General features: G+C 51.8%; 1 protein-coding gene across 1 annotated transcript in view; it reads left to right on the top strand.

The window, feature by feature from the left end:
• Nucleotides 1-26,020, top strand: part of EPPK1 (epiplakin 1) — a 56,923-nt gene that overhangs the window by 17,303 nt on the left and 13,600 nt on the right. Inside the window, exons 2-5 of the mRNA XM_083449781.1 lie at nucleotides 2,114-18,466; nucleotides 22,535-22,546; nucleotides 23,200-23,394; nucleotides 25,478-25,818. Of these exons, the coding sequence (XP_083305907.1) occupies nucleotides 2,199-18,466; nucleotides 22,535-22,546; nucleotides 23,200-23,394; nucleotides 25,478-25,818 (16,816 nt within the window). The 5' untranslated portion in view covers nucleotides 2,114-2,198. The remainder of the gene's footprint in view (nucleotides 1-2,113; nucleotides 18,467-22,534; nucleotides 22,547-23,199; nucleotides 23,395-25,477; nucleotides 25,819-26,020) is intronic.

Here is a 26,020-nt window from a genome sequence, read left to right as displayed (position 1 = left end):
GATAACTTGTCTTCTTCTGCTCCTGGTGGAGTCTTTCCATCCAAATTTAGATTTAGATTCAATATTGCCTCTGCTGTCTTCTTCCTTCTTTCCTCTAGTAGGTCTGCTGTCCCTTTCTGTAGGTCCTCCCCGCAGGCCTCCAAAAAACTGTCTCTGTCTTCCACTGACTTTATTTTAATCTTTCGTCCTTTGAAACTAAAGGAGAGTCCTTCTGGGAATTCCCACCTGAAGATGATATTATTTCTTCTCAGCAAGGTCACCAAGTCTTTATATCTGGCTCTGAGATCGAGCAAAAGTTTGGGGATGTCTTTAAAAATTTCAGCTCTCGATTGAGAAATTTCCAAAGGTTTGTGAAAATGCAGACCTAGGATCTTATCCCTCTCCTCCTTGGATCTTAATGTGATCAGACAATCTCTGGTTTTAATCTTTTTACTTGCTCTTCCCAGTCGGAAGGCACTCAAAATTTTTATTTCTTCCTTTTCTGGATCTAATTCCCAAAATTTCACAAACTCTTGTGACAGGTAGTCCCGCAGGCTCTCCTTCTCAATTTCAGGCAGACCTCTAATTCTGAGATTTGCCTCTCGTTCTTTCAAGTCCAATAAAGAAAACTTAACCTTGTAGTCCTCCAGCTGTCTGGTCATCGATGGTAATTTCTCCTCCGTGGCAGCTGCGACCTGTCGAGCTTCTTCTGCAATCTTTCGCGTTTTATCGGAGTCGCCCAATAATTTCTCTATTGCAGCTGTATTTTGCCGGATGCTCAGCGTATTTTGATCTATTTTTGAAGATGCATCTGCAATCCCTCTGTTCGTTTCTAACACCTGATTTTTGATTTCTGCAATCTCCTTCTTCGTCCCTGACACCTCAGCTGTAAGTTTATCAATGGCCCCTTGTAGTTTTGAAAAGCCAGAATTTATCAGTTCATCTGTACTAGACATTCCTTTCCCTTTCTGCTGTAAGGCAATGCCTCCTGTAGGGTCTAGAGAGCCTCTTCTTCCTGGAAGAAAGGATTTGCCCGATCTTGTTGTCTTTTCCTGATAACTCTGGTAACTCTCTTTCTCAGCCATAAGCCAAGCTTTCCCACGGTCAGACTGCAGCTGCAGCTAGGCTTGTGGCACAGACAGTCCGATAAGAAATTGCAGTAAGATATTACAGTGGAAAATTACCAATAGACTTGTAACGATGTCAGTGCCCACTAGGGGGACTCTAAGATTCCACAATCAGAAGAAACAAAATGTCCTTTGGTTTACAGTCAAGACCGAATTGTATCATCAATCCTTTTGGCGACAGTTTTATGGTTCTAACACCTTTATAACAGTTTTATAGCACCTTTAACTCTCATTAGTCAAGCGCCGTCCACTATCCCCTTTATGAGGCTAGTATCTTCAAATTCGACAGCTCAGGACCTGGGAGTCAGAGCGATGTTTTTGTTACCGCAGCCTCTTTCTCCGGGGGATTTAGTCTTTCCCAAAATACTCCCCCTCCTTCCAGTTCTTGGGAGGGGGGTTGCAATCCTTTCTATGGCTTCAGAATAGCTTTTTCAATCTCTTATTTTAGAATGTTAAAAGCATAGTCTTTACTTTCTACTATATACAAAGCGGAAGGCTGACTTCCTGTTTAGACCTTCCCGCCTCTGTTCCGATCATTCTTAAAGAAATTTAAAGTCCCGATTCTTTTCCAATTCAGGTTTTCCAAATTAAAGTCCTTCAAATTTACTGTAGTTTACTCACGATTATTCTGTTTTGTAATCCAAATTGTAACAAGAAGAGGTCGAACGCTTTTCTGATTGGCAGTGCGACGTCGCTCTGAGAAGGTAGCGATAGCCTCACAGCACCACGCCGGCCCCCCCTCCGTTCCCCGGGGCTATTTACGACCCGGAGACGATCTGGAGCTGCGCTTTCGGTGCCCGCTGAGTCCCACGGCCGTAGGCTTTCCCCGCCTGCGGTTTTATGGAGTTTCTGCGTCGTCGAAGCAGTAAAACCCCGTCCTTCTCAGAGCTTTTCCTCTGAGACATCAGAGGAAAGCAGCCATCTTCAGATCGCGTTCAGACCCGGAAGTCTGCTCCTTTCTGCTCTTCATGACAACTGACTGTTTCCTTTCTTTCCTCTCCTTGCAGAGACCCACTTGCCACCCGCAAAGGGAGCAGAAGAGTCGCCTGCTTGCGCCAGGAGCGGGAGACTCGGAACAACTGCACAAAGAGCATGGAGGCAAGGGGTCCAGGGACCCGGGGGCAAGCAGGGTCAGCAGCCATGCCAGGGGGCTACATCTCCCCCAGCAGCACCTCAGCAGCACCCAAGGCAGACACACACATCCAGAGCATTGCCGGAGTCTATGTGGAGGCTGCTTCTGGCAAGACGATGAGCCTTAATGAAGCTGTCCAGCATCATTTGCTGCAGCCCGACGTTGCATCAGCTCTCTTGGAGGCCCAGGCAGCCACCGGCGGCATCGTTGACCTTGCGGGAAAGCGGCTGGTCTCTGTGGCGGAGGCCCTGGAGATGGGACTGGCAGGGCTGGAGATGAAGGAGAAGCTGCTCTGCGCAGAGCGAGCAGCAAAGGGCTTCACAGACCCTTACACAGAGGAGAAGATCTCCCTCTACCAAGCCTTGCAGAAAGAGCTCCTTGGAAAGGAACAGGCCCTGTATCTGCTGGATGCCCAGTTAGCCACTGGGGGCACCATTGAGCCAGCCACTGGTCACCGCATCCCTCCGCAAGAGGCTTATGAGAAGGGCTACCTTGATGAGAAACTAAGCAACTTCCTCTCTGACCCCGAGAACGAGGAGGCCAAGGGCTTCTTGGACCCAAACAACAACCAGAAGGTCACCTACTCAGAGCTGATGAGAAGGTGCATTTGTGACCACACCAGAGGCCTGCTCTTGCTGCCACTGAAAATCTCCTTTCCTGGGCTGAGAGGGTCTGTGTGCAGCCATGAGCTCCTGGATTCTGGAATCATTGACTCAGCCATGTTCAAAGCCCTCCATGACGGGGAGCTCACGGCGCAGGAAGTGGCGGAGATGGACTCTGTTCAGGGGTACCTCTCTGGGACAAAGAGCATTGCCGGTGTGGCGCTGCTGCACACCAATGAATGCAAGAGTCTGTACCAGGCTTTAGGGGAGCACCTCCTAGTGCCAGGCACAGCTGTGATTCTCCTGCAGGCTCAGGCTGCCACAGGATGCTTGATAGACCCTGTAAGGAACGAGAAGTTCACGGCCGACGCTGCCATCCGCGCAGGAGTTGTTGGGCCAGAGCTCCATGAGAAACTGTCTTCAGCAGAGAAAGCAGTCACAGGGTACAAAGACCCCTTCACTGGCGAGACGGTCTCTCTGTTTCAAGCCATGAAGAAGGGCCTTGTGCCCAGGGACCCTGGCATTTTCCTGCTGGATGCCCAGTTTGCCACTGGAGGCATCGTCGACCCCCACACGCATCACCGGCTTCCTGTGGAGATGGCCTGTCAGCGGGGCCACTTAGACAAGGACACAGAGAGCCTCCTCTGCAATCCCACAGATGAGATCCGTGGGTTTTTTGAGCCCAACTCCAAGGAGAAATTGTCCTATGCAGAACTGCTCTTGAGATGCGTCACAGATCCAGACACGGGTCTCTGCCTCTTGCCTCTCACAGGAGGCCATGGAAGGGAGCACTCCTTCATTAACCACAACACAAAGTCTGCTCTGGAGAACATGGCTGTGTCTGTGTCCTGTGGGAAATTCAAGGGGAAGCAGGTTTCACTCTGGAAGCTCCTCTTCTCAGACTACTTTACAGGAGAGCAGAGGACCGACCTCATCCAGCAGTACCGCTCTAGGCGTCTTTCCGCTCGGCAACTGGCTGACAAAGTCTCTCACACCATCCAGCAAGCCGTTGCCAACTCCAGAGTCACCTTTGAGGGCTTGAGGGACAAGGTGACGCCCGCCCAGCTTCTGAGCTCAGACATCATCAACAAGAATTTGTTTGAGAAGCTGACCCAAGGGGAGACCTTGGCCAAAGATGTTGTCAGCATGGGCACGGTGAAGAAGTATCTGGAAGGGACGGGCAGCATCAGTGGGCTGCTCCTGCCCGACTCCCAGGAGAAGATCAGCATCTACCAAGCAAAGAGGAAAGGCTTCCTGCGGCCAGGGACCTCCCTCATCCTCCTGGAGGCTCAGGCTGCCACAGGCTACATCATTGACCCTGCAGCCAACAAGAAATACTCTGTGGACGAGGCCCTGAAGGCCAACGTGATTGGCCCAGATGTTTACGACAAGCTCCTGACTGCCGAGAAAGCTGTCACTGGCTACAGGGATCCTTACACAGGAGAAAAGATCTCCCTCTTCCAGGCTATGATGAAGGATCTGATCATCAGGGACCATGCCATCCGCCTGCTGGAAGCACAGATAGCCACGGGGGGCATCATCGACCCCATCAACAGCCATCGCCTGCCTGTGGAAGTTGCCTACAAACGGGGCTACTTTGACAAAAAGATGAACATGATTCTCTCGGACCCCAGTGATGACACCAAGGGCTTCTTTGACCCGAACACCCATGAGAACCTGACCTACCTGCAGCTGAAGGAGAAGTGCATCATAGAGCCCTCAACCTCCCTCTGCCTCCTGCCGCTCAACAGCAAGAAGCCGCGGTTCATTGACGACACCACCAAGCAGGCGTTCAGAGGCTCCTCGGTCTTTGTGAAATACGGGCGCTTCCAAGGGCAAAGGGTCTCCCTGTGGGATTTGCTGAACTCCGAGTACTTCAGCGAGGGCAAGAGGAGGGAAATATTCAACCATTATTCCCTGCAGAAGGTCACCCTGGAGAAAATTCGGCTCATGTTGGAGGAGGAGATGAAGAAATGGGCCTGCATCCAGTTCCCAGCCATAAGGGGCCGCGTCACTGCCTACCACCTGATGGAGATGGGCATAATCGACAGGAGCCTCTTTGAAAGGTTGCTGGAGGGAGCTGTGAGCCCAGAGGAGGTTCTGCGCATGGGCTCTGTCCGGAAATACCTCTATGGCACTGGAAGCATCGGAGGCATCGTGCTGCAGCCCTCCAACGAACGAGTGAGTCTCTACGAAGCCATGAAGAGGAACATTGTGGTGCCAGGGGTAGCCGTGCCCTTACTTGAGGCACAGGCAGCCACTGGCTTCATCGTTGACCCAGTGAAGAATAAAAAACTCGGCCTGGATGAGGCTGTGAAGGAAGGCCTTGTTGGCCCCGAGCTCTATGAGAAACTCCAACGGGCAGAAGAGGCTGTCACTGGCTACAAGGATCCTTTCACAGGCAAGAAGATCTCCCTCTTCCAAGCCATGAAGAAGGGCCTTGTGGCTGACAAACAAGCCAGGCAGCTGATGGATGCCCAGCTGTCAACGGGGGGTGTCATTGATCCGCACTGCGGACATTATGTCCCAGTAGAATTTGCCCAGAAAAAAGGTTACTTGGATGAGGACTTCAGCAAAACACTTTCTAACCCAAGCAGTGGTGCCAAAACTTTCAGCACTCTGGACAGAAAGGAGATGGTGACCTACAGCCAGCTGATAGATCAGTGTCAGAAGGATGAAGCCTCTGGCGTCCACCTGCTACCTCTGCCGCAAGCAGCTTCTCCTGCCACCACAGATGAGCAGATCAAGCAGCTCTTCAGGGAGACCTATGTGCAGGGCAAAAGGGTCTCCCTCTGGGAGCTCCTGAACTCTGGCTACTTCACGGAGGAGCAGAGAAGAGACTTCCTGGAGAAGTATAGGTCTGAGGCAATATCCCTACAGCAGCTGGTCACCCTTGTCCAGGAACTCATCAAGGAAATGGAACTGAAGGCTCAAAGCCAGGTCACTTTCCAAGGCCTGAGAGGTGCAGTTCCCGCAGTCTGGCTTCTGGATACGGGCATCATTTCGGAACAGATATTCAGAGAGCTGGCTCAGGGCAGGAGGACAGCCAGAGAAGTGTCTGAGATGGACAGCGTGAAGAAATACTTGCAGGGCACGGGGAGCATCGCTGGGGTCTTCATTCAGGCCTCCAACGAGAAAATGAGCATTTACCAAGCTATGCAGAAGAGCCTCCTTCTTCCAGGCACAGGGGCAAGGCTTCTGGAAGCCCAGGCAGCGACAGGATTCATCATGGACCCCGTGACCAACCAGAGGCTTGGAGCAGAAGAGGCCATCAAAGCTGGCATTGTGGGTGAAGAACTTGTGGAGCAGCTACTGCAGGCTGAGAGGGCCCTGACAGGCTATCCCGACCCCTACTCAGGGAAGCCCATCTCGGTGTATCAGGCAATCCGGAAGGAGCTGATCTCCACCACGGCTGGCATCCCCTTGCTTGAGGCACAGCTGGCCACTGGAGGGGTCATCGATCCCATCCACCACCTCCACCTTCCTCTCCAAGCAGCCTACAAGCACAACTTCTACGATGAGGAAATGCACAAGACCCTTTCTCAGCAGAGCGACGACACCTGCGTCTTCTTTGACCCCAACACACAGGAAAGCCTGAGCTACCAGCAGCTGAAGGAGAGGTGCGTCCGGGATGCCGAGACAGGACACTTGCTGCTTCCTCTCTCGGAAGAGGCCATTTTCTATGCGGATCAGCAGACCATGGAAGTGCTGAAATCTGTCACTGTCGGTGTCAACATTGGGCGGTTTAAAGGCCAAGAGGCTTCGCTCTGGGACTTACTCCACTCTGAGTACATCACCCACAGCAAGCGGAGAGAGCTGGTGGCAGCCTACAAAGAGGGGAATGCTGAGATCCTTGATGAGATTGCAGTGGCTGCCTCCAAGATCATCGAAGACACCGAGCAGCAGAGCAAGAGGTTCACTTTCAAGGGCCTGCGCAAACAGGTGTCAGCCAGCGACCTCTTCCAGTCGGAGCTCATAGACAAGGAAACTCTGGACGAACTGAGAGAGGGGAAGAAAACTGTCCAGGAAGTCACCAAGATGGATTCAGTCAGCCGATACCTTGAGGGCGGCAACTTCATCGCTGGAGTCCTTCTACAGCCAAGCCAGGAGAGGCTGAGCATCTACCAGGCCATGAGGCAGAGTCTCCTCCGGCCAGGGGCGGCTCTGGTGCTGCTGGAAGCCCAGGCTGCCACTGGCTTCCTCCTTGACCCAGTGAGAAACAAGAAGTTGTCAGTAGATGAAGCGCTGGCAGGCGGGCTGATTGGAAGAGAGATTTACGAGAAGCTGCTGAGCGCAGAAAAAGCTGTGACAGGATACACACACCCCTACACAAAAGAACAGATCTCCCTCTTTGAGGCCATGAACGAAGGGCTCATTGTGAAAAGCCATGGCATTCGTCTCCTTGAGGCCCAGATAGCCACGGGGGGCATCATTGACCCTGTTCACAGCCACCGCATCCCCGTAGAAGTAGCTTACAAACGAGGTTACTTTGATGAAAATCTGAACCAGGTCCTTTTGGACCCCACAGACGATACCAAAGGCTTTTTTGACCCCAACACCCACGAGAATCTCACCTACTTGCAGCTTCTAGAACGATGCACCCAAGATCCAGAGACTGGACTGTACATGCTGCAAATAGTCAAAAGGGGTGGAAGGTACTTTTACATCAACGAGGCAACCAAAAAGTTCCTGCAAGCACAACCGATGCAGATGCACATTGGCAGGTACAAAGGCCAAACCGTCTCCATGTGGGACCTCCTTTGTTCCCCATACATCCAAGAGCAGAGAAGGAAAGAGCTGGTGCGCCAGTACAAGTTTGAGGGCCTGACCCTGGAACAACTCAGCAAAGCCATCACTGCTATCATCGAGGAAACGGAGCAGAAGATGCAGGCCCTCAAGGTGAAGGGACCAAGGGGGGACGTGTCAGCGGCAGAGCTGTTCAACTCCGAGATCATTGATAAGAAGACCCTGGATGGGCTTCACCAGGGGCCGGGTGCCCTTCAGCAACTTGCCCAGAGGGACTCAGTGAAGCGATACCTGGAGGGAACAGGCTGCATCGCCGGAGTCTTAGTAGCCAAAGGGCAGAAGATGACCATCTATGAAGCCATGAAGAAAGGGGTCCTGTCCCCAGAGCATGGTCTGATGTTGCTGGAAGCACAGGCTGCCACCGGATTCATCATCGACCCATTGAAGAAGAAAACATTCTCCGTTGACCAAGCGATCTCTGTGAGGCTTGTGGGTGAAGACCTTCGAGAGAAACTTCTTTCTGCAGAGAAAGCCGTTACTGGCTACACTGACCCTTCCACAGGGAACAAAATATCTCTCTTCCAAGCCATGGAAAAAAGCATCGTAGAGAAAGGACTTGCTCTCAGGCTTCTGGAGGCCCAGATTGCCACTGGTGGCATCATTGACCCTGTGCATGGCCACCGCATCCCTGTGGAGGTGGCTTACAAACGGGAGTGTTTGGATGAGGGCACTTACCTCCGGCTTTCTGATCCAAAATATGCTACCAAAGGATTTGTGGATCCGAACACCCAGGAAAGGATTACCTACGCCCAATTATTGCACAGGTGCACCAAAGAGACAGGGATGTACTTCCTACAGCTGCTCAGCAAGAGGGACTATTTCTATGTAGATGAAGTAACAAAAAATATATTTGCATCCACCAAAGTAAATGTAACACTTGGGAAATTCAGGGGCCAGATTGTGTCTCTGTGGGACCTTCTTACTTCAAGCTACTTCACTGAAGAGAAGAGGAACGAGCTGATTAAAAAATACAAACTGGAATCTTCTGCTGTTCTGCAGCACATCACGGATGAAATTCTGAACATAATAAAAGAAAAAGAAGAAAATAGAAGAGACATATGGTTCCAAGGGCTACGGAAACAAGTCACAGCTTCGGAACTACTGAAAGCAGAAATAATAGGCAAAGAGACGCTGAAGAGCCTGGAGGAAGGAAAGCAGACAGCAAAAGACGTGGCAAAGATTGACTCGGTGAAACGCTACCTGGAAGGCACCAGCTGCATTGCCGGAGTGCTTGTGCCGTCCAAGAAGGATCCTTCCAAGACCGAGAAGATGAGCATCTACCAGGCCATGTGGAAGAACGTCTTGAGGCCAGGAACTGCTCTGGTGCTGCTGGAAGCACAAGCTGCCACTGGGTTCATCATTGACCCCCTGAAGAATGAGAGACTGTCTGTCGATGAGGCCATCTCTGCCAGGCTGGTGGGTGGAGAAATTCACAACAAGCTCCTTTGTGCTGAGAAAGCTGTCACTGGATATACTGATCCAAACACAGGGAAAAAGATATCTCTTTTCCAGGCCATGAAGAAAGATCTGATCATCAAAGAGCACGGCATCCGCCTGCTAGAAGCCCAGATTGCTACAGGGGGCATAATTGACCCAGTCAATAGCCATCGTGTCCCTGTTGAGGTGGCCTACAAACGGGGCTATTTTGATGAGAAAATGAACCAAATTCTCTCAGACCCCACGGATGACACCAAGGGCTTCTTCGACCCCAACACCCACGAGAACCTCACGTATATGCAGTTGCTTAAGAGATGTGTTCGTGACACAGAAACTGGACTAATGATGCTTCAAATACAGGATCAGACCTCAATTGCCTTCAGTTTGGATGAAAATATAAAGAAGACTTTGAGGTCTACGACAACAAGAGTAAATGCGGGCGATTTCCAAGGACAAGTGGTTTCCCTTTGGGATCTCCTCTTCTCTAAATACATTACAGAAAATAAAAGCCAAGAGCTCATAAGACTATACAAATCTGGAAAAACAACAATTGAGGAAATGATTGCTACGTTGATATCAACAATCAAAGAGAAAGAGGAGCAGAGCATCAACCAACGGAGAAAACTAGAACATGAAACCGTCCACCTGTCCTTTGAAGAGAACTGGCAGAAGACCTTGAAGTCCACGACCCTCCAAATGCCTGCTGGGCCACAAAGAGGCCAGACGGTCACTGTGTGGGACCTGCTCTTCTCCAACTATATCACAGAAGAAAAGAGGGCAGAGTTCTTGGACTTGTACAAGAGAGGGATGATATCAGTGGACCGGTTGATCCATGTCCTCACCACCCTGGTCACCAAAAAGGAAGCCACAAGTAGGAAATTGGACATTAAAGTCAGAAGCCCCAGCAACGATAGCCCTAAATGGGAGGAGGAGGAGAAGGATGATGATGATGATGATGATGATGATGATGATGAAGAGGAGATGGGTGCGCCAGTACTGGGAGAAAAGGAAGTGGCTCTGAAATCCCGGAAGGTTAAAGTCACCACAAGCGCGTTCCATGGAAGGGAGGTTTCCGTGTGGGACGTGCTCCACTCCAAATACATCCCTGTGAAGAAGCGGAAGGAGCTGCTTAAACTCTACAAATCTGGAGTCCTCACCATTGACCAAATGGAAACTGTAGTCACCGCCATCGTCAACAAAACAGAGGAGGAGAAAACGAAGGAAGCATCCCACTCGCCCTCGGGAAGCTGGGAAGAGCCCTTGCGGAATCACACTGTGGTCCTGCATGTGGGTGAGTTCCAGGGGCAAGAAGTCTCCCTGTGGGACCTCCTCTTCTCTCAGTACATCTCAGAAGCCCAGAGAGAGGAGCTCTTCACAAAGTACCGGTCGGGAATCCTCAGCATTCAGGAAATGATCGTCACGCTGGCCCCTCTTTTCACAGAGACAGGAGGAAGCCACGGCGGAGATGGAGAAGCTCCCCACAGTCCCAGCAGGGAAACATCATCGCGCGAGGAAGAACTGGAAAGTGCCTTGCGGCGGGTGACCGTGGAGGTGCCCTTGGGCGAGTTCCAAGGCCACAGGCAGTCCGCATGGGAGCTCCTCTTCTCCAAATACGTGACCGCAGACAAACGGCAGGAACTCCTGGAGAAGTACCGAGCAGGATCCTTGACCAGCGAGGAGCTCGTCCGAAGAATCACCATCCTCATTGAGGAGATGGAGGAAAAGAGCAACAAGCTGAAATTCTCCGGGCTCAGGAGGCAGGTGACGGCCTCGGAGCTCTTCAACTCGGAAATCATTGACAAGGAGACACTCTCTGAACTCACGCACGGAACCAAAACTGTGGAAGAGGTCATGGAAAGAGATTCGGTGAAGCGATACCTGGAGGGCACCAGCTGCATTGCCGGAGTTCTCGTGCCGTCCCGCTCAGACCCTTCCAAGACAGAGAAGATGACCATCTACCAGGCCATGTGGAAAGGCTTCTTGAGGCCGGGCACCGCCCTGGTGCTGCTGGAGGCCCAGGCCGCCACGGGGTTCATCACGGACCCTCTGAGGAACGAGAAGCTCTCTGTGGACGAAGCTGTCTCTGCCGAGCTGGTGGGTGCCGAGCTGAAGGAGAAGCTTCTCTCTGCAGAGAGAGCCGTGACCGGATACAACGACCCCTACACGGGGAACAAGATCTCCCTTTTCCAGGCCATGAAGAAAGGCCTCATTGTCAAAGACCACGGCATCCGCCTGCTGGAGGCTCAGATCGCCACTGGCGGCATCATCGACCCAGTGCAAAGTCACCGCCTGCCCGTCAACGTAGCATACAAGCGGGGCTTCTTTGACGAGGAAATGAACCGCGTCCTCTCAGATCCCTCCGATGACACCAAGGGCTTCTTTGACCCCAACACCCACGAGAACCTCACCTACTTGCAGCTCCGGCACAGGTGTCTCCCCGATCCTGAGACCGGTCTGTTGATGCTGCAAGTGTTGGACAAGGGCTCCTTTTCCTTCTATCTGAACGACAGCACGAGGAAGGCCCTGCAGTCTGCCAAGGCCAGGGTTGGCGTGGGCCTCTTCGAGGGCCAAGACGTCTCCGCCTGGGACCTCCTCTTCTCCAGATACATCTCTCCGCATAAGAGGATGGAGCTGCTGAAGCAGTACAAAGCTGGCACTCTAACCCTTGAGGACATCACCCACATCCTCGTTACCACCGTCACCGAGACAGAGGAAAGGAACGCCAAGCCGACGGGCCATGAACACGCTCCACGTATCCCTCAAGCAACGTCACCAAAGCAAGACACTGCTCAGCCATCCTTCGAAGAGAACTGGCAGAAGACCTTGAAGTCCACAACCCTCCAAATGCCTGCTGGGCCACAAAGAGGCCAGACGGTCACTGTGTGGGACCTGCTCTTCTCCAACTATATCACAGAAGAAAAGAGGGCAGAGTTCTTGGACTTGTACAAGAGAGGGATGATATCAGTGGACCGGTTGATCCATGTCCTCACCACCCTGGTCACCAAAAAGGAAGCCACAAGTAGGAAATTGGACATTAAAGTCAGAAGCCCCAGCAACGATGACCCTGAGCTGGAGGAGGAGGAGGAAGAAGACGACGACGATGATGAAGAGGAGATGGATGCGCCAGTACTGGGAGAAAAAGAAGCGGCTCTGAAATCCCGGAAGGTTAAAGTCACCGCAAGCGCGTTCCATGGAAGGGAGGTTTCCGTGTGGGACGTGCTCCACTCCAAATACATCCCTGTGAAGAAGCGGAAGGAGCTGCTTAAACTCTACAAATCTGGAGTCCTCACCATTGACCAAATGGAAACTGTAGTCACCGCCATTGTCAACAAAACAGAGGAGGAGAAAACGAAGGAAGCATCCCACTCGCCCTCAGGAAGCTGGGAAGAGCCCTTGCGGAATCACACTGTGGTCCTGCATGTGGGTGAGTTCCAGGGGCAAGAAGTCTCCCTGTGGGACCTCCTCTTCTCTCAATACGTTCCAGAAGCCCAGAGAGAGGAGCTCTTCACAAAGTACCGGTCGGGAATCCTCAGCATTCAGGAAATGATCGTCACGCTGGCCCCTCTTCTCACAGAGACAGGAGGAAGCCACGGCGGAGATGGAGAATCTGCCCGCAGTCCCAGCAGGGAAACATCATCGCGCGAGGAAGAACTGGAAAGTGCCTTGCGGCGGGTGACCGTGGAGGTGCCCTCGGGCGAGTTCCAAGGCCACAGGCAGTCCGCATGGGAGCTTCTCATCTCCAAATACGTGACCGCAGACAAACGGCAGGAACTCCTGGAGAAGTACCGAGCAGGATCCTTGACCAGCGAGGAGCTCGTCCGAAGAATCACCATCCTCATTGAGGAGATGGAGGAAAAGAGCAACAAGCTGAAATTCTCCGGGCTCAGGAGGCAGGTGACAGCCTCGGAGCTCTTCAACTCGGAGATCATTGACAAGGAGACACTCTCTGAACTCACGCACGGAACCAAAACTGTGGAAGAGGTCACGGAAAGAGATTCGGTGAAGCGATACCTGGAGGGCACCAGCTGCATTGCCGGAGTTCTCGTGCCGTCCCGCTCAGACCCTTCCAAGACAGAGAAGATGACCATCTACCAGGCCATGTGGAAAGGCTTCTTGAGGCCGGGCACCGCCCTGGTGCTGCTGGAGGCCCAGGCCGCCACGGGGTTCATCACGGACCCTCTGAGGAACGAGAAGCTCTCTGTGGACGAAGCTGTCTCTGCCGAGCTGGTGGGTGCCGAGCTGAAGGAGAAGCTTCTCTCTGCAGAGAGAGCCGTGACCGGATACAACGACCCCTACACGGGGAACAAGATCTCCCTTTTCCAGGCCATGAAGAAAGGCCTCATTGTCAAAGACCACGGCATCCGCCTGCTGGAGGCTCAGATCGCCACTGGCGGCATCATCGACCCAGTGCAAAGTCACCGCCTGCCCGTCAACGTAGCATACAAGCGGGGCTTCTTTGACGAGGAAATGAACCGCGTCCTCTCAGATCCCTCCGATGACACCAAGGGCTTCTTTGACCCCAACACCCACGAGAACCTCACCTACTTGCAGCTCCGGCACAGGTGTCTCCCCGATCCTGAGACCGGTCTGTTGATGCTGCAAGTGTTGGACAAGGGCTCCTTTTCCTTCTATCTGAACGACAGCACGAGGAAGGCCCTGCAGTCTGCCAAGGCCAGGGTTGGCGTGGGCCTCTTCGAGGGCCAAGACGCCTCCGCCTGGGACCTCCTCTTCTCCAGATACATCTCTCCGCATAAGAGGATGGAGCTGCTGAAGCAGTACAAAGCTGGCACTCTAACCCTTGAGGACATCACCCACATCCTCGTTACCACCGTTACCGAGACAGAGGAAAGGAACGCCAAGCCGACGGGCCATGAACACGCTCCACGTACACCTCAAGCAACATCAACTGCTCAGCCATCCTTCGAAGATAACTGGCAGAAGACCTTGAAGTCCACGACCCTCCAAATGCCTGCTGGGCCACAGAGAGGCCAGATGGTCACTGTGTGGGACCTGCTCTTCTCCAACTATATCACAGAAGAAAAGAGGGCAGAGTTCTTGGACTTGTACAAGAGAGGGATGATATCAGTGGACCGGTTGATCCATGTCCTCACCACCCTGGTCACCAAAAAGGAAGCCACAAGTAGGAAATTGGACATTAAAGTCAGAAGCCCCAGCAACGATGGCCCTGAACGGGAGGAGGAGGAGAAGGATGATGATGATGATGATGATGATGATGATGATGAAGAGGAGATGGACGCGCCAGTACTGGGAGAAAAGGAAGCGGCTCTGAAATCCCGGAAGGTTAAAGTCACCGCAAGCGCGTTCCATGGAAGGGAGGTTTCCGTGTGGGACGTGCTCCACTCCAAATACATCCCTGTGAAGAAGCGGAAGGAGCTGCTTAAACTCTACAAATCTGGAGTCCTCACCATTGACCAAATGGAAACTGTAGTCACCGCCATCGTCAACAAAACAGAGGAGGAGAAAACGAAGGAAGCATCCCACTCGCCCTCAGGAAGCTGGGAAGAGCCCTTGCGGAATCACACTGTGGTCCTGCATGTGGGTGAGTTCCAGGGGCAAGAAGTCTCCCTGTGGGACCTCCTCTTCTCTCAATACGTTCCAGAAGCCCAGAGAGAGGAGCTCTTCACAAAGTACCGGTCGGGAATCCTCAGCATTCAGGAAATGATCGTCACGCTGGCCCCTCTTCTCACAGAGACAGGAGGAAGCCACGGCGGAGATGGAGAAGCTCCCCACAGTCCCAGCAGGGAAACATCATCGCGCGAGGAAGAACTGGAAAGTGCCTTGCGGCGGGTGACCGTGGAGGTGCCCTTGGGCGAGTTCCAAGGCCACAGGCAGTCCGCATGGGAGCTCCTCTTCTCCAAATACGTGACCGCAGACAAACGGCAGGAACTCCTGGAGAAGTACCAAGCAGGATCCTTGACCAGCGAGGAGCTCGTCCGAAGAATCACCATCCTCATTGAGGAGATGGAGGAAAAGAGCAACAAGCTGAAATTCTCCGGGCTCAGGAGGCAGGTGACAGCCTCGGAGCTCTTCAACTCGGAGATCATTGACAAGGAGACACTCTCTGAACTCACGCACGGAACCAAAACTGTGGAAGAGGTCACGGAAAGAGATTCGGTGAAGCGATACCTGGAGGGCACCAGCTGCATTGCCGGAGTTCTCGTGCCGTCCCGCTCAGACCCTTCCAAGACAGAGAAGATGACCATCTACCAGGCCATGTGGAAAGGCTTCTTGAGGCCGGGCACCGCCCTGGTGCTGCTGGAGGCCCAGGCCGCCACGGGGTTCATCACGGACCCTCTGAGGAACGAGAAGCTCTCTGTGGACGAAGCTGTCTCTGCCGAGCTGGTGGGTGCCGAGCTGAAGGAGAAGCTTCTCTCTGCAGAGAGAGCCGTGACCGGATACAACGACCCCTACACGGGGAACAAGATCTCCCTTTTCCAGGCCATGAAGAAAGGCCTCATCGTCAAAGACCACGGCATCCGCCTGCTGGAGGCTCAGATCGCCACTGGCGGCATCATCGACCCAGTGCAAAGTCACCGCCTGCCCGTCAACGTAGCATACAAGCGGGGCTTCTTTGACGAGGAAATGAACCGCGTCCTCTCAGATCCCTCCGATGACACCAAGGGCTTCTTTGACCCCAACACCCACGAGAACCTCACCTACTTGCAGCTCCGGCACAGGTGTCTCCCCGATCCTGAGACCGGTCTGTTGATGCTGCAAGTGTTGGACAAGGGCTCCTTTTCCTTCTATCTGAACGACAGCACGAGGAAGGCCCTGCAGTCTGCCAAGGCCAGGGTTGGCGTGGGCCTCTTCGAGGGCCAAGACGTCTCCGCCTGGGACCTCCTCTTCTCCAGATACATCTCTCCGCATAAGAGGATGGAGCTGCTGAAGCAGTACAAAGCTGGCACTCTAACCCTTGAGGACATCACCCACATCCTCGTTACCACCGTTACCGAGACAGAGGAAAGGAACGCCAAGCTGACGGGCCATGAACACGCTCCACGTACACCTCAAGCAACGTCAACTGCTCAGCCATCCTTCGAAGAGAACTGGCAGAAGACCTTGAAGTCCACCACCCTCCAAATGCCTGCTGGGCCACTAAGAGGCCAGACAGTCACTGTGTGGGACCTGCTCTTCTCCAACTATATCACAGAAGAAAAGAGGGCAGAGTTCTTGGACTTGTACAAGAGAGGGATGATATCAGTGGACCGGTTGATCCATGTCCTCACCACCCTGGTCACCAAAAAGGAAGCCACAAGTAGGAAATTGGACATTAAAGTCAGAAGCCCCAGCAACGATGACCCTGAGCTGGAGGAGGAGGAGGAAGAAGACGACGACGATGATGAAGAGGAGATGGATGCGCCAGTACTGGGAGAAAAAGAAGCGGCTCTGAAATCCCGGAAGGTTAAAGTCACCGCAAGCGCGTTCCATGGAAGGGAGGTTTCCGTGTGGGACGTGCTCCACTCCAAATACATCCCTGAGGAGAAGCGGAAGGAGCTGCTTAAACTCTACAAATCTGGAGTCCTCACCATTGACCAAATGGAAACTGTAGTCACCGCCATCGTCAACAAAACAGAGGAGGAGAAAACAAAGGAAGCATCCCACTCACCGTCGGGAAGCTGGGAAGAGCCCTTGCGGAATCACACTGTGGTCCTGCATGTGGGTGAGTTCCAGGGGCAAGAAGTCTCCCTGTGGGACCTCCTCTTCTCTCAGTACATCTCAGAGGACAAAAGAGAAGAGCTTCTAAGCATTTATAGAAATTGTCAACTTACTCCTGAGGAATTGGCAGCTGTTCTTTCTACTCTTATTACTGAAATGTCAGAGAAAGGTAATAAAGTTTCAGCAGATAATCTATCAGCTGCTGACATGTCTTCATCTGGAACAGAAGAAGCATCACTTCTGGAATGGGAAGAAAAGGAAAAAGCTCTGAAATCCCGAATGGTGGAAGTCACCACAGGTGAGTTCCGTGGACAGAATCTTTCTGTGTGGGACATCCTTCACTCCAAGTACATCCCTGAGGAGAAGGAGAAGGAGTTGCTGAAGCTGTACAAATCTGGTATCCTCACCATTGACCAAGTAGCAACTGTTGCCACCTCCATTGTCACTAAAACTGAGGAGCATCCGGAGAGGACTTCACATCTTAGCAGTGATACAACTGAGCAAAAGGATACTGAAGCTCCAGAGTCATCATACTATGACCTTCTCCAGCACACCTTGCGCCTTAAAAATATTGATGTCACCATACGAGAAGTCCATGGTCAAAAGGCTTCCGTCTGGGATCCTTTCTTTTCACGGTTTGTCTCTAATATCAGGAAAGAGGAGATTGTACACAGACATGGAGCACCAACAGTAAGCGTTAAAGAAAGTATTCAAAGCATCACTACACTTATTACAGAACCCGCAATGGGTAGTGGCACACCATGCAGAAGTGAGGAAACGCCCACTGAAGACATTAAACCACCCAGAACACTTGACGCTTCTCAGGCAGAAGACCAAGAGAAAACACAGGATTCTTTGAAATCCAGACTGGTCAACGTATCCATTGGTCAATTCCATGAGCCCCATATATCACTGTGGGATCTACTCCATTCTCATTATATCCCTGAGGAGAAACGGAAGGAGCTGCTGCAACTGTACCAATCTGGCATCCTCACCATTGACCAAATGGAAACCGTTGTGACTTCAATCATCAAAAGAACAGAGGAGGAGAAAGTCACTGACCCTGGATGTGTTGCAAGTCCAAACCAAGAGACACGGTTGCCGGAAAGAGATGAGAACGTTTGCCTCTCCCCTTCCTCTTCTTTGGAAAACATGCTACGCTCTGAGAGTTTTGTGGTGCCAGTTGGAGAGTTCAAAGGGCAGATGGTGTCTTGCTGGAATCTTCTCTCCTCCAAATACATCTCAGAGGAGAAGAAGCAGGAACTTCTAAACAAATGTGAAGCCAAAGCGCTCTCTGTGCAGGAACTGATGGGCATTCTCACCAACATCATCACCAAAATGGAAAAGTGTGACAGAGATCAGTCAGCAAGTGCGGAGGGCAGCCTCACAGAGGAACACGTCGATTCACATGCACGGCAGCAGCAGCTGAGGAAATCCTTGAGGACAACTATGGTCCACGTGACTGCCGGAGAGTACAAGGGGCAAAAGGTGTGTGTGCTGGATCTTCTGTTTTCTAAGTATGTCCCTCAAGATAAAAGGCAAGAGCTCCTTGAACTGTACAGAGCAGGGACATTGCCCATTCAAGAAATGATAACCACAATCACTGCCATGATTGATGAGGTTGAAAGCAAGCATGGGAAGCACAACAGAAAAACGTCCTGCAGAAAAGGGAAAGTATGTTGGAAGGACCAGGGTGCCCACTCATAGCCAACTGAGCCACCAAAGCCCGGTGGCTCATTCGACTCTCTCTGACCAAAGGCTGCCTGCCCCCCTCCTCCAGCCTCCATCCTTAACCAGCATTCTCCTTCACAAGGACGGGCCCTGTCAGCAGGAAGCCCTTCATCCGCTGTGACCTTTTGAGAGAGTTCTTCATGCTCTCGTTTCTCTCCGTTCTCTACTGCTGCATTTGCACACTGGTGGGGGGCCTGGGGCAATTCTTGTCTTGAGCATCTGGACTTCTTCCCTGGATTGCCAGTCACAACTGAAAGAAGTTCTGCTCATACAGCACTCTCCCCAATGTGGCAAGTACCTCAGGGACTTTCTAGGAAATTCTACTCCGGGTTTCTATTTGGGAACATTTGTGTGCCCTGAAAGGCATGGGGGGTGTGTGAAAATAGTGTCTGTGACTTCAAGCAATCTCTGCATGAAACAGAGGGGTCTCCATCATCACTGGTGGCTACTCAAGGATGGTGCAACCTGGGTGCAACCAAGGACAAGAGTGAATTATTCGTGACTTGAGGGTGCATTGAGAGTGCTCAAAAGCAGAATGTTACTCCCCCCACCCCCTTCAGAATCTCTTAAGCTGGTCTGTGGAGTTCACAGTGGGAAATGACTTGGGCTGAATACTTGATTTCCACATCCATCCATTTTTTGGTCAAGCGCAGCTTTTCCCCTGTAGATTGTGGGGACCACAGGAAACTTGGCTTCCATTTTCACTGATCTTTGTTTCTTCCACTCCTGGGGTTGCAACACCAGCCCTGGAAACATTGCAAGTGGGCTGAAGCTGTGAGCCCAGGTCCAAAGGCCCTTCCATTCTGTGACGGGTTCCAGAGCGGGTCCTTCCTGAGAAAGGACACTGGAAGGATGTCACAGAGCAACTACTCAGCTTGACTGTTTCTGCTAACAATAAAGGACAACTTTAAAACTCTCTGTAGGGCTATGTGGCTGCATTGACATTTCTTCTGAAAATCCATTGTTTCTCAGTCTCCTAAAGATGGACAGTTTCATTCATTCATTCATTCCAGAATTTAGTATTTACAGGCAGAGTCCTCCTCCCAATCTAGCTTACGTAAAACATGAAAAACTTGAAATAAGTCTTAAATATACATAGAAACAACCCAATTAAAACCAGCAGCAGTTAAAACAATATCTAGCCCAGCTCACAGTGTGCTTAACGAAAAGCTGGCTGAAACCTTTTAAGGCCTGTTTGAAAGCTCATGGGCCCTTCCTTGTACATTGCCTGTCTCTGTTGCCCCCTGGGCCAATGGGTCTGTGAGCAGAGGCCCTCTGAGGTCAAGTTCAAGTCCCAAAGCTAAAAGTCAACAGTGCTTAAAGCTGAGTTGGAATAAAGCAGGCAGTCAACGTAACCAGTGCAGTATAAGGTCATGAGAGTGGTTAGGGCAGGGGTAGCCAACGTGGTGCCCTCCAGATGTTGTTGGACTACAACTCCCATCAGCCCATGAGCATGGCCATTGGTCAAGGAAGGTGGGAATTGTATTCCAACAACATCTGGAGGGCACCACAATGGCTACCCCTATGTTAGGCAACTTCTTGAAGGACTATAATTCCCAGCACCCTGGGGGAAGCCATGACTGTCCAAGTGGTATAATGGGGCTTGAGATGCCTGGTGGGGCTGTGACCTCAGTGTTCTAGGATCCAAATGTCATATGACCCCCAGCCATTTTTATAGAGGAGACCGTGGGGGTGGCAGCCATGTTAGGCTGTCCAGCAAAAACAACGAAGGCCCTTGGGGGCTCATTAATACTAACCTGGGCTCCTTTAGGAAGATGGGCAGGACAGACATTGAATAATAAATAAACAAAAGGAAGAAGGAGAGCGCAGCAGCTGCATCAGACCAAAGACTCAGCTAATCTAGAAGGCTCCTCTCATGGGGGCCAGCCAAACACCCTGTGGGAAAAGCCCCTTTTAAAGGGGGAACCAGAAAATTGCAGACCAGTTAGCTTATCTTCCCTTCCACAAAAATTGGCTTGAAGCATTATTAAAGATAGAATTGCCAAGCATACAGAAGAACAAGTCTTGCTCAAGCAAAGTCGGCATGGCTTCTGCCAGGGCAAACTGTGTCTCACTGATCTTTTAAAGTTCTCCAAGAGTGCCATTCAGCATACCGACCGAAGTGATTCAGATGTCACTGTGTACTTGGACTTCCACACAACTTTTGACTAACTACCGTACTTTTCTCTCTATAACACACAGATTTTTTCTCCTAAAAAGTAAGGGGAAATGTCTGTGCGTGTTATTGAGCAAATGTGTGGTCCCTGGAGCCGACTGGCCTGAGCGCAGGGGCAAAAATCAGGCAAAAATCCAATCGCGCGTGAGAGAGGAAGCTGTTGCTTTCCTGCATTCTGCCTCAGGGTCTTACTGCCCACCCTCTTCTGTTTCGGTTCCTGTTTGCTCAAAGAGCAGGCAAATCCCCTCCCCTCCAGGCAAGCAGAGGGGAAAGGAAAGGATCGCGTCCTTCCTTCTAATTCCTCTCCGTGCTCCGGTGCTGCTGCGTCCAGGGAAGCATTTTAGGGACTCACAGGCAGCCGGAAAACATGCAGGTGGGGGGGGGGAGAGAGAGAGAGAGAGAGAGAGAGAGAGAAGGCTGGCTTGGGTGGGTGGGTGGGGGGAAACTTTTGCCTTCCTTTCCTCCCTCCCGCTAAACCCCTCTCCTGCATTCTTAGCCAGCTGCTTCTTTGCGCACCCCTCTTGTGCTCCTTGTCCCTTCTGTGTTTTTCCTTCCCTCCCCACTTAAAACGTGGTTACAAAGCACGGATCCACATGGATCCTCAGGATCTTTGCATTGGGCCACCCCAAATTCACCATCAGATCACATTACATGTCCATGGCTACAGCCTGCATCAAACAAATCACGCACGCACTGTTGCGTGGGGCTGCAGTGGTGCAAAAACGTGGTTACAAAGCATGGATCCACATGGATCCTCAGGATCTTTGCATTGGGTCACCCCAAATTCACCATCAGATCACATGTCTGTGGCCACAGCATGAGGCACAAAAATGATACATCCACTGTTTCTTCAGAATTCCCCCCCCCCTTGTTTTCCTCCTCTAAAAACGATGTTATGGTCAGGTGCATGTTATAGAGCGAAAAATACGGTACTTCACCAGCCACAGACTCCTCAGTAAGCTTAGCAGGCATGGAATAAGAGGAGAGATCCTCTTGGGCGTGAATAATTGGTTAAGAACCAAGAAGCAAAGAATAGGAATAAATGGACAGGTCTCCAAGTGGATATAGAAAGTGGAGTCCCCCAAGGATCTGTATTGGGGCCTGTGCTTATTAACTTGCTCATAAAATATCTAGAGACAGGGCTAGGCGATGAGGTGCCCACGTTTGCTGATGACACTAAATTGTTCAGGGTCATTAAAACAAAGAGAGACTGAGAAGAGTGCCAAAAGGACCTCTCCAACACTTCTGGGCATACGTCTGTGCTTTAAAGCTCTGTGTCTGAGCACCATTTTTGCTTTCTCTGTGAAAATACCCTCTTGACCACCGAATCAGAGCAAACAGCAAGTCACAGAAATGTGTGGATGAGCCCTGAGCTCATGGGAGGTAAAATGACAAGTGTAAAGTGATGCATGTTGGGGCAAAAAATCTTAATTGCACCTATACGCTCCTGAGGTCTGAACTGGTGGCAGCCAACTCAGTGTGTGGGTTCCGTAAAGGTAAAGGGACCCCTGACCATTAGGTCCAGTAGTGACCAACTCTGGGGTTGCGGCGCTCATCTCACTTCATTGGCCGAGGGAGCCGGTGTACAGCTTCCGGGTCATGTGGCCAGCATGACTAAGCCTCTTCTGGTGAACCAGAGCAGTGCACGGAAACGCTGTTTACCTTCCCGCCGGAGCGGTACCTAAATGGATTATTAGGAAAAGAACTGAAACTCATTATGCCAATATCATAATGCAAATCTATGGTGCAACTGCATTGGGACTATCATGTATGGTTCTGATCAGCTTGCATGATCAGGGAATGGCAACCAAAATGATTTAAGGGATGGAGCAACTGAGCAAAGTCTACATCATCTGGGGCTTTTCAGTTCAGAGGAAAGGTAAGTAAAATGGGACATGCTATAAATGTTTAAATGACACATGACCTGGGGAACTTGGACAAAGAGAAGAGTTCCCCAGTCGCTCTCAGTCTGGGGCTGGCAGACGAAGAAGAAAGTTAGAACTGTCTGTCAGCCATGTACTGATGACACTTTAGCAGCTAAATTTTAAGCTAAACCTCTGGAGGACTTTTCCCTGTAGCCTCACACAGGTGCCAAAAGTCATGTGGGACAGGATAGAGCCCCAAAGGCCTAAAACCATGGTGTGGAGCAGGCTTCTCCCAACACCACCTTCTGGTCCAGCCTGCAGAAATGGCCAGGGCCAACATGACAGTGGACCTCCCATGGGCCGGTGATTCATCTCCCGGGAAGAGTTGGGCATCATCCAAGAGGGACTGAGCCGGGAGCTGCTGTCTCTTCCATCCCTCACCCAACCACAGCCCTGATAGAGAAGAGAAGCTTCCTGCCCAGGCTGGGGGGGGGTCCCTCTGCGCACCCCATCCCAGAAAGGCAGCGGCAGCAGCAACCAGCCAGGAAGCCCACAGCCAGTGTCTGCAATGGGGAAGCCAAGCTCCCATTGACCCACGGCTGCCACAGGGCAGTGCCTGGGTCCCACCAGCTCCTGACGTGTTGTTGGCCTCTCACCCCCACCTTAGGGCCGAGAGCTACCATTTCAGACTGTGGGATGACTCTGTCAGAACCGGGACCCTGGAGGCAGAGGAAATCCAGACATCGGGCAAGGATCAGCCCTGGCAAGCAGCCTGGCAGGGGCCACAGAGACTGCAGACTTCCACGAAGGCCTTAAGTGCCTTCCTCCTGAGGGTTATACCTGGTGGAGTCCACAGTGCAAGGTGCCTAGATGGAGAAAGAGGCAGCAGAAATCCACCACCTGTATCCCAAACCATCTTCCTCTCCTGGGCTCATGAGGGAGGCCTTCCCTTCCTGATTCAGCTCCATGGGCTTCTCAAGCCTCAGACTGGCACCTGAGCAGTGAGTGTCGGGGAAAAAGGGGAGTGAACTGGGGAGGGCCGGGCAATGGCTGGGTTTCAACATTGTGATCTATCACCATCTATCAACATTGCAATATGCCAATACATCACAGTGTCTGAAATAAGGATGGAACCGTGTAGAGGCAAACTGAGAAACCAGGGGTAGCAGATGGAGGAAATATGGAGGGAGGCAAGAGGAAGAAAGTGGGGGGCCACAAGAGTCGGGGGACAGACACACCGGATCTCATGGAATGATGAAACTATTTGAACACACAACCACCGTCAAATGCTATTGGCTGAACCTTAAAGATCCACTGCACAGATGATGGCAATTTTTAAATAATTGTATTTCAGGTGCTCTCTGTCCCTCTCCACCCTGAGGCATTGAAAAATGGGCAAAGATTGATTTCAAGTTTTGCATAGGGGGGGGGGGACATTGGTTGTCACTAAAAAGAGCTTTCCAGCACTGGCATGAGGGAAAACATGGCTCTGAGGCATGGAGAGTTACAGAACCTCATAATCTGCTTCACTGAATCACAGGTTGCCTCTTTGTCCACACAGCTCTTCTGTGGTTTCTTGATGGTTTTCCTGTCATTCTGTGCAAAATTCACAAAGCTCCTTGATAATCCGTGCCTTGAAACAATGTTGTTGTGCAAGGTTCAGTCCCCAAAGGCATATCCAAGTACGAGAGGCAATGGGGAAACCCAGCCAGGTGGGCAGGGTATAAATAAGAAATTAATAAGAATAATAAGAATGAATATTGTTACTATTATTATGACTCCACCTGAAATCCTGGAGAGCTGCTGCCAGGCCATGTGGGCAACACTGAGCTGGAGGAACCAAGGGTCTGACTCGCTGCCAGAGCAAGCCCTGAAGGGTCTCTACCTGCAGGCTGTGAACCCAGAAACTGCTGTGCAGAGGCACCTACTGCCTCCTGCTGTGGAGAGAAATCATAAAGTTGGAAGGGACCCCCAAGAGTCAGGAATTGTGGCCTCAGGAGCTGGGAGCCCTCAGTGGCCTGATCCTCTGTGAATTTGTCTGATTGCCTTTAACGCCATCCAAGTTGGTGACCATCATCGCTACCTCTGGGAGAGAAGGCCTTTGCTTCACCCTTCTGCCCTGTGGCAAGAAGGGCTTTCTTTCCTCTGCCCTGAATCTCCCAACATTCAGCGTCACTGGATGATCCTGCAGGGCTCCAGTCTTACACAAGAGGTGGAAAGCCCTGCTGACATGCCCCACCCCAAGCCGAGACGCCAATGGGGGGCACTTTCTGGGTTGGGCTGTGGCAGCTGAGGCCACATTGAACCCAAGAACCTCTGAGGTGGCCTGACCCCTTTCCCCTCTTGGCACTGGCTCTCCTTTGCCACGCCACGTCCCAATGTCGCCGTGCTGGAGGCAGGGCCAGTTCCCGGAATCTGGCTGCAGGTTTGGGGGTCCATGGACAATGTGTCCTCTCTTGGGCCAGCTCCAGATCTAGCCACCCTTTAAAATTCCCATGATGCCCCAGCGTGATGTTAGGTCAGGGGCATTGTGGGAAATTAAATGGGGTCTAGGTGCAGCTGCCCTGAGCTGGGCCATGGAAGGAAACTTTTAAGGTGGGGTGGGGAGAATTGGGCCAGGTGTCAGCAGGACACCCTCAGCTCTGGCCCCAGTGCTGGGCCCTGGCAGGATGTAAAGAAGAAGAAGACAGAGAAAGTTTCTCAAAGATGCTGGGGTGGGGTGGGGGTGGTTTATTTTTATATTTTGGCTTCAAGGGCTTATCTCACTTGTTCCTCTATCAGCAGCTCAAAAACCACCCGGTTTGAAGACTTTATGGGGTAAATCTCCTTCAAGCTGAACTGCAGTGGGCTAATATAACAATAAACCACCACTCTTTCCGGCATCTCTGAAAACATTTCTCTCTCTTTTTGGTTTACATTATTGGACACCTCCTGCTTCCCACCAGCAACCCAAGGATGCTAGAAGCTGACACCAGCCCTGCCAGTTTCCCCGTCCCAAACTGGGCCGTGATGTGGGCAGTAGGCCGGGGGTGTCCCAAACTCCATCAATGCAACAGAAGATGGAAAGAAGCCCAGCCGGCCCAGAGGGAAGAAGGCAGCTGCCAGGTGTGGGCAGGGTGCCCCCCAGCGGCCATGTGGCAGACTCAGGCTCAGCCTCCTCCGCCTGGCCTGGACCCCTCAGTGCAGGATTCAACCGTGAAGAAGCCCCCTTCTCACCTGCTCTCCCTTCACCTGAGCACCAGCCGCCTCAGCACCCAAAGAGGGGTGTCTTCATGCCCAGCTCTTGGTGGGCACCAGAGACAGAGGAGTTTCAGTGGTGCCACCCTCTTTTGGCTTTTCAAAGAGCTTTGAGGACCCATCTGTCTCAATCTGCTTTTAGCTGAGATGGCAATTTGTCTGCTGGTTTGAAACTGTATTTCAGCATGAAATTAAGGGGTTTTGTTGAAATTGTAAACTGCTTAGAGGTTTTACTACAGTTAAGTGGTATA

Source organism: Podarcis tiliguerta, assembly GCF_965153285.1.
Source record: "Podarcis tiliguerta genome assembly, chromosome: 7".
NCBI classification, from domain to species: domain Eukaryota; kingdom Metazoa; phylum Chordata; class Lepidosauria; order Squamata; family Lacertidae; genus Podarcis; species Podarcis tiliguerta.
The sequence above is the reverse complement of the archived record's forward strand: the minus strand, read 5'-3'. Positions and strand labels throughout refer to the sequence as shown.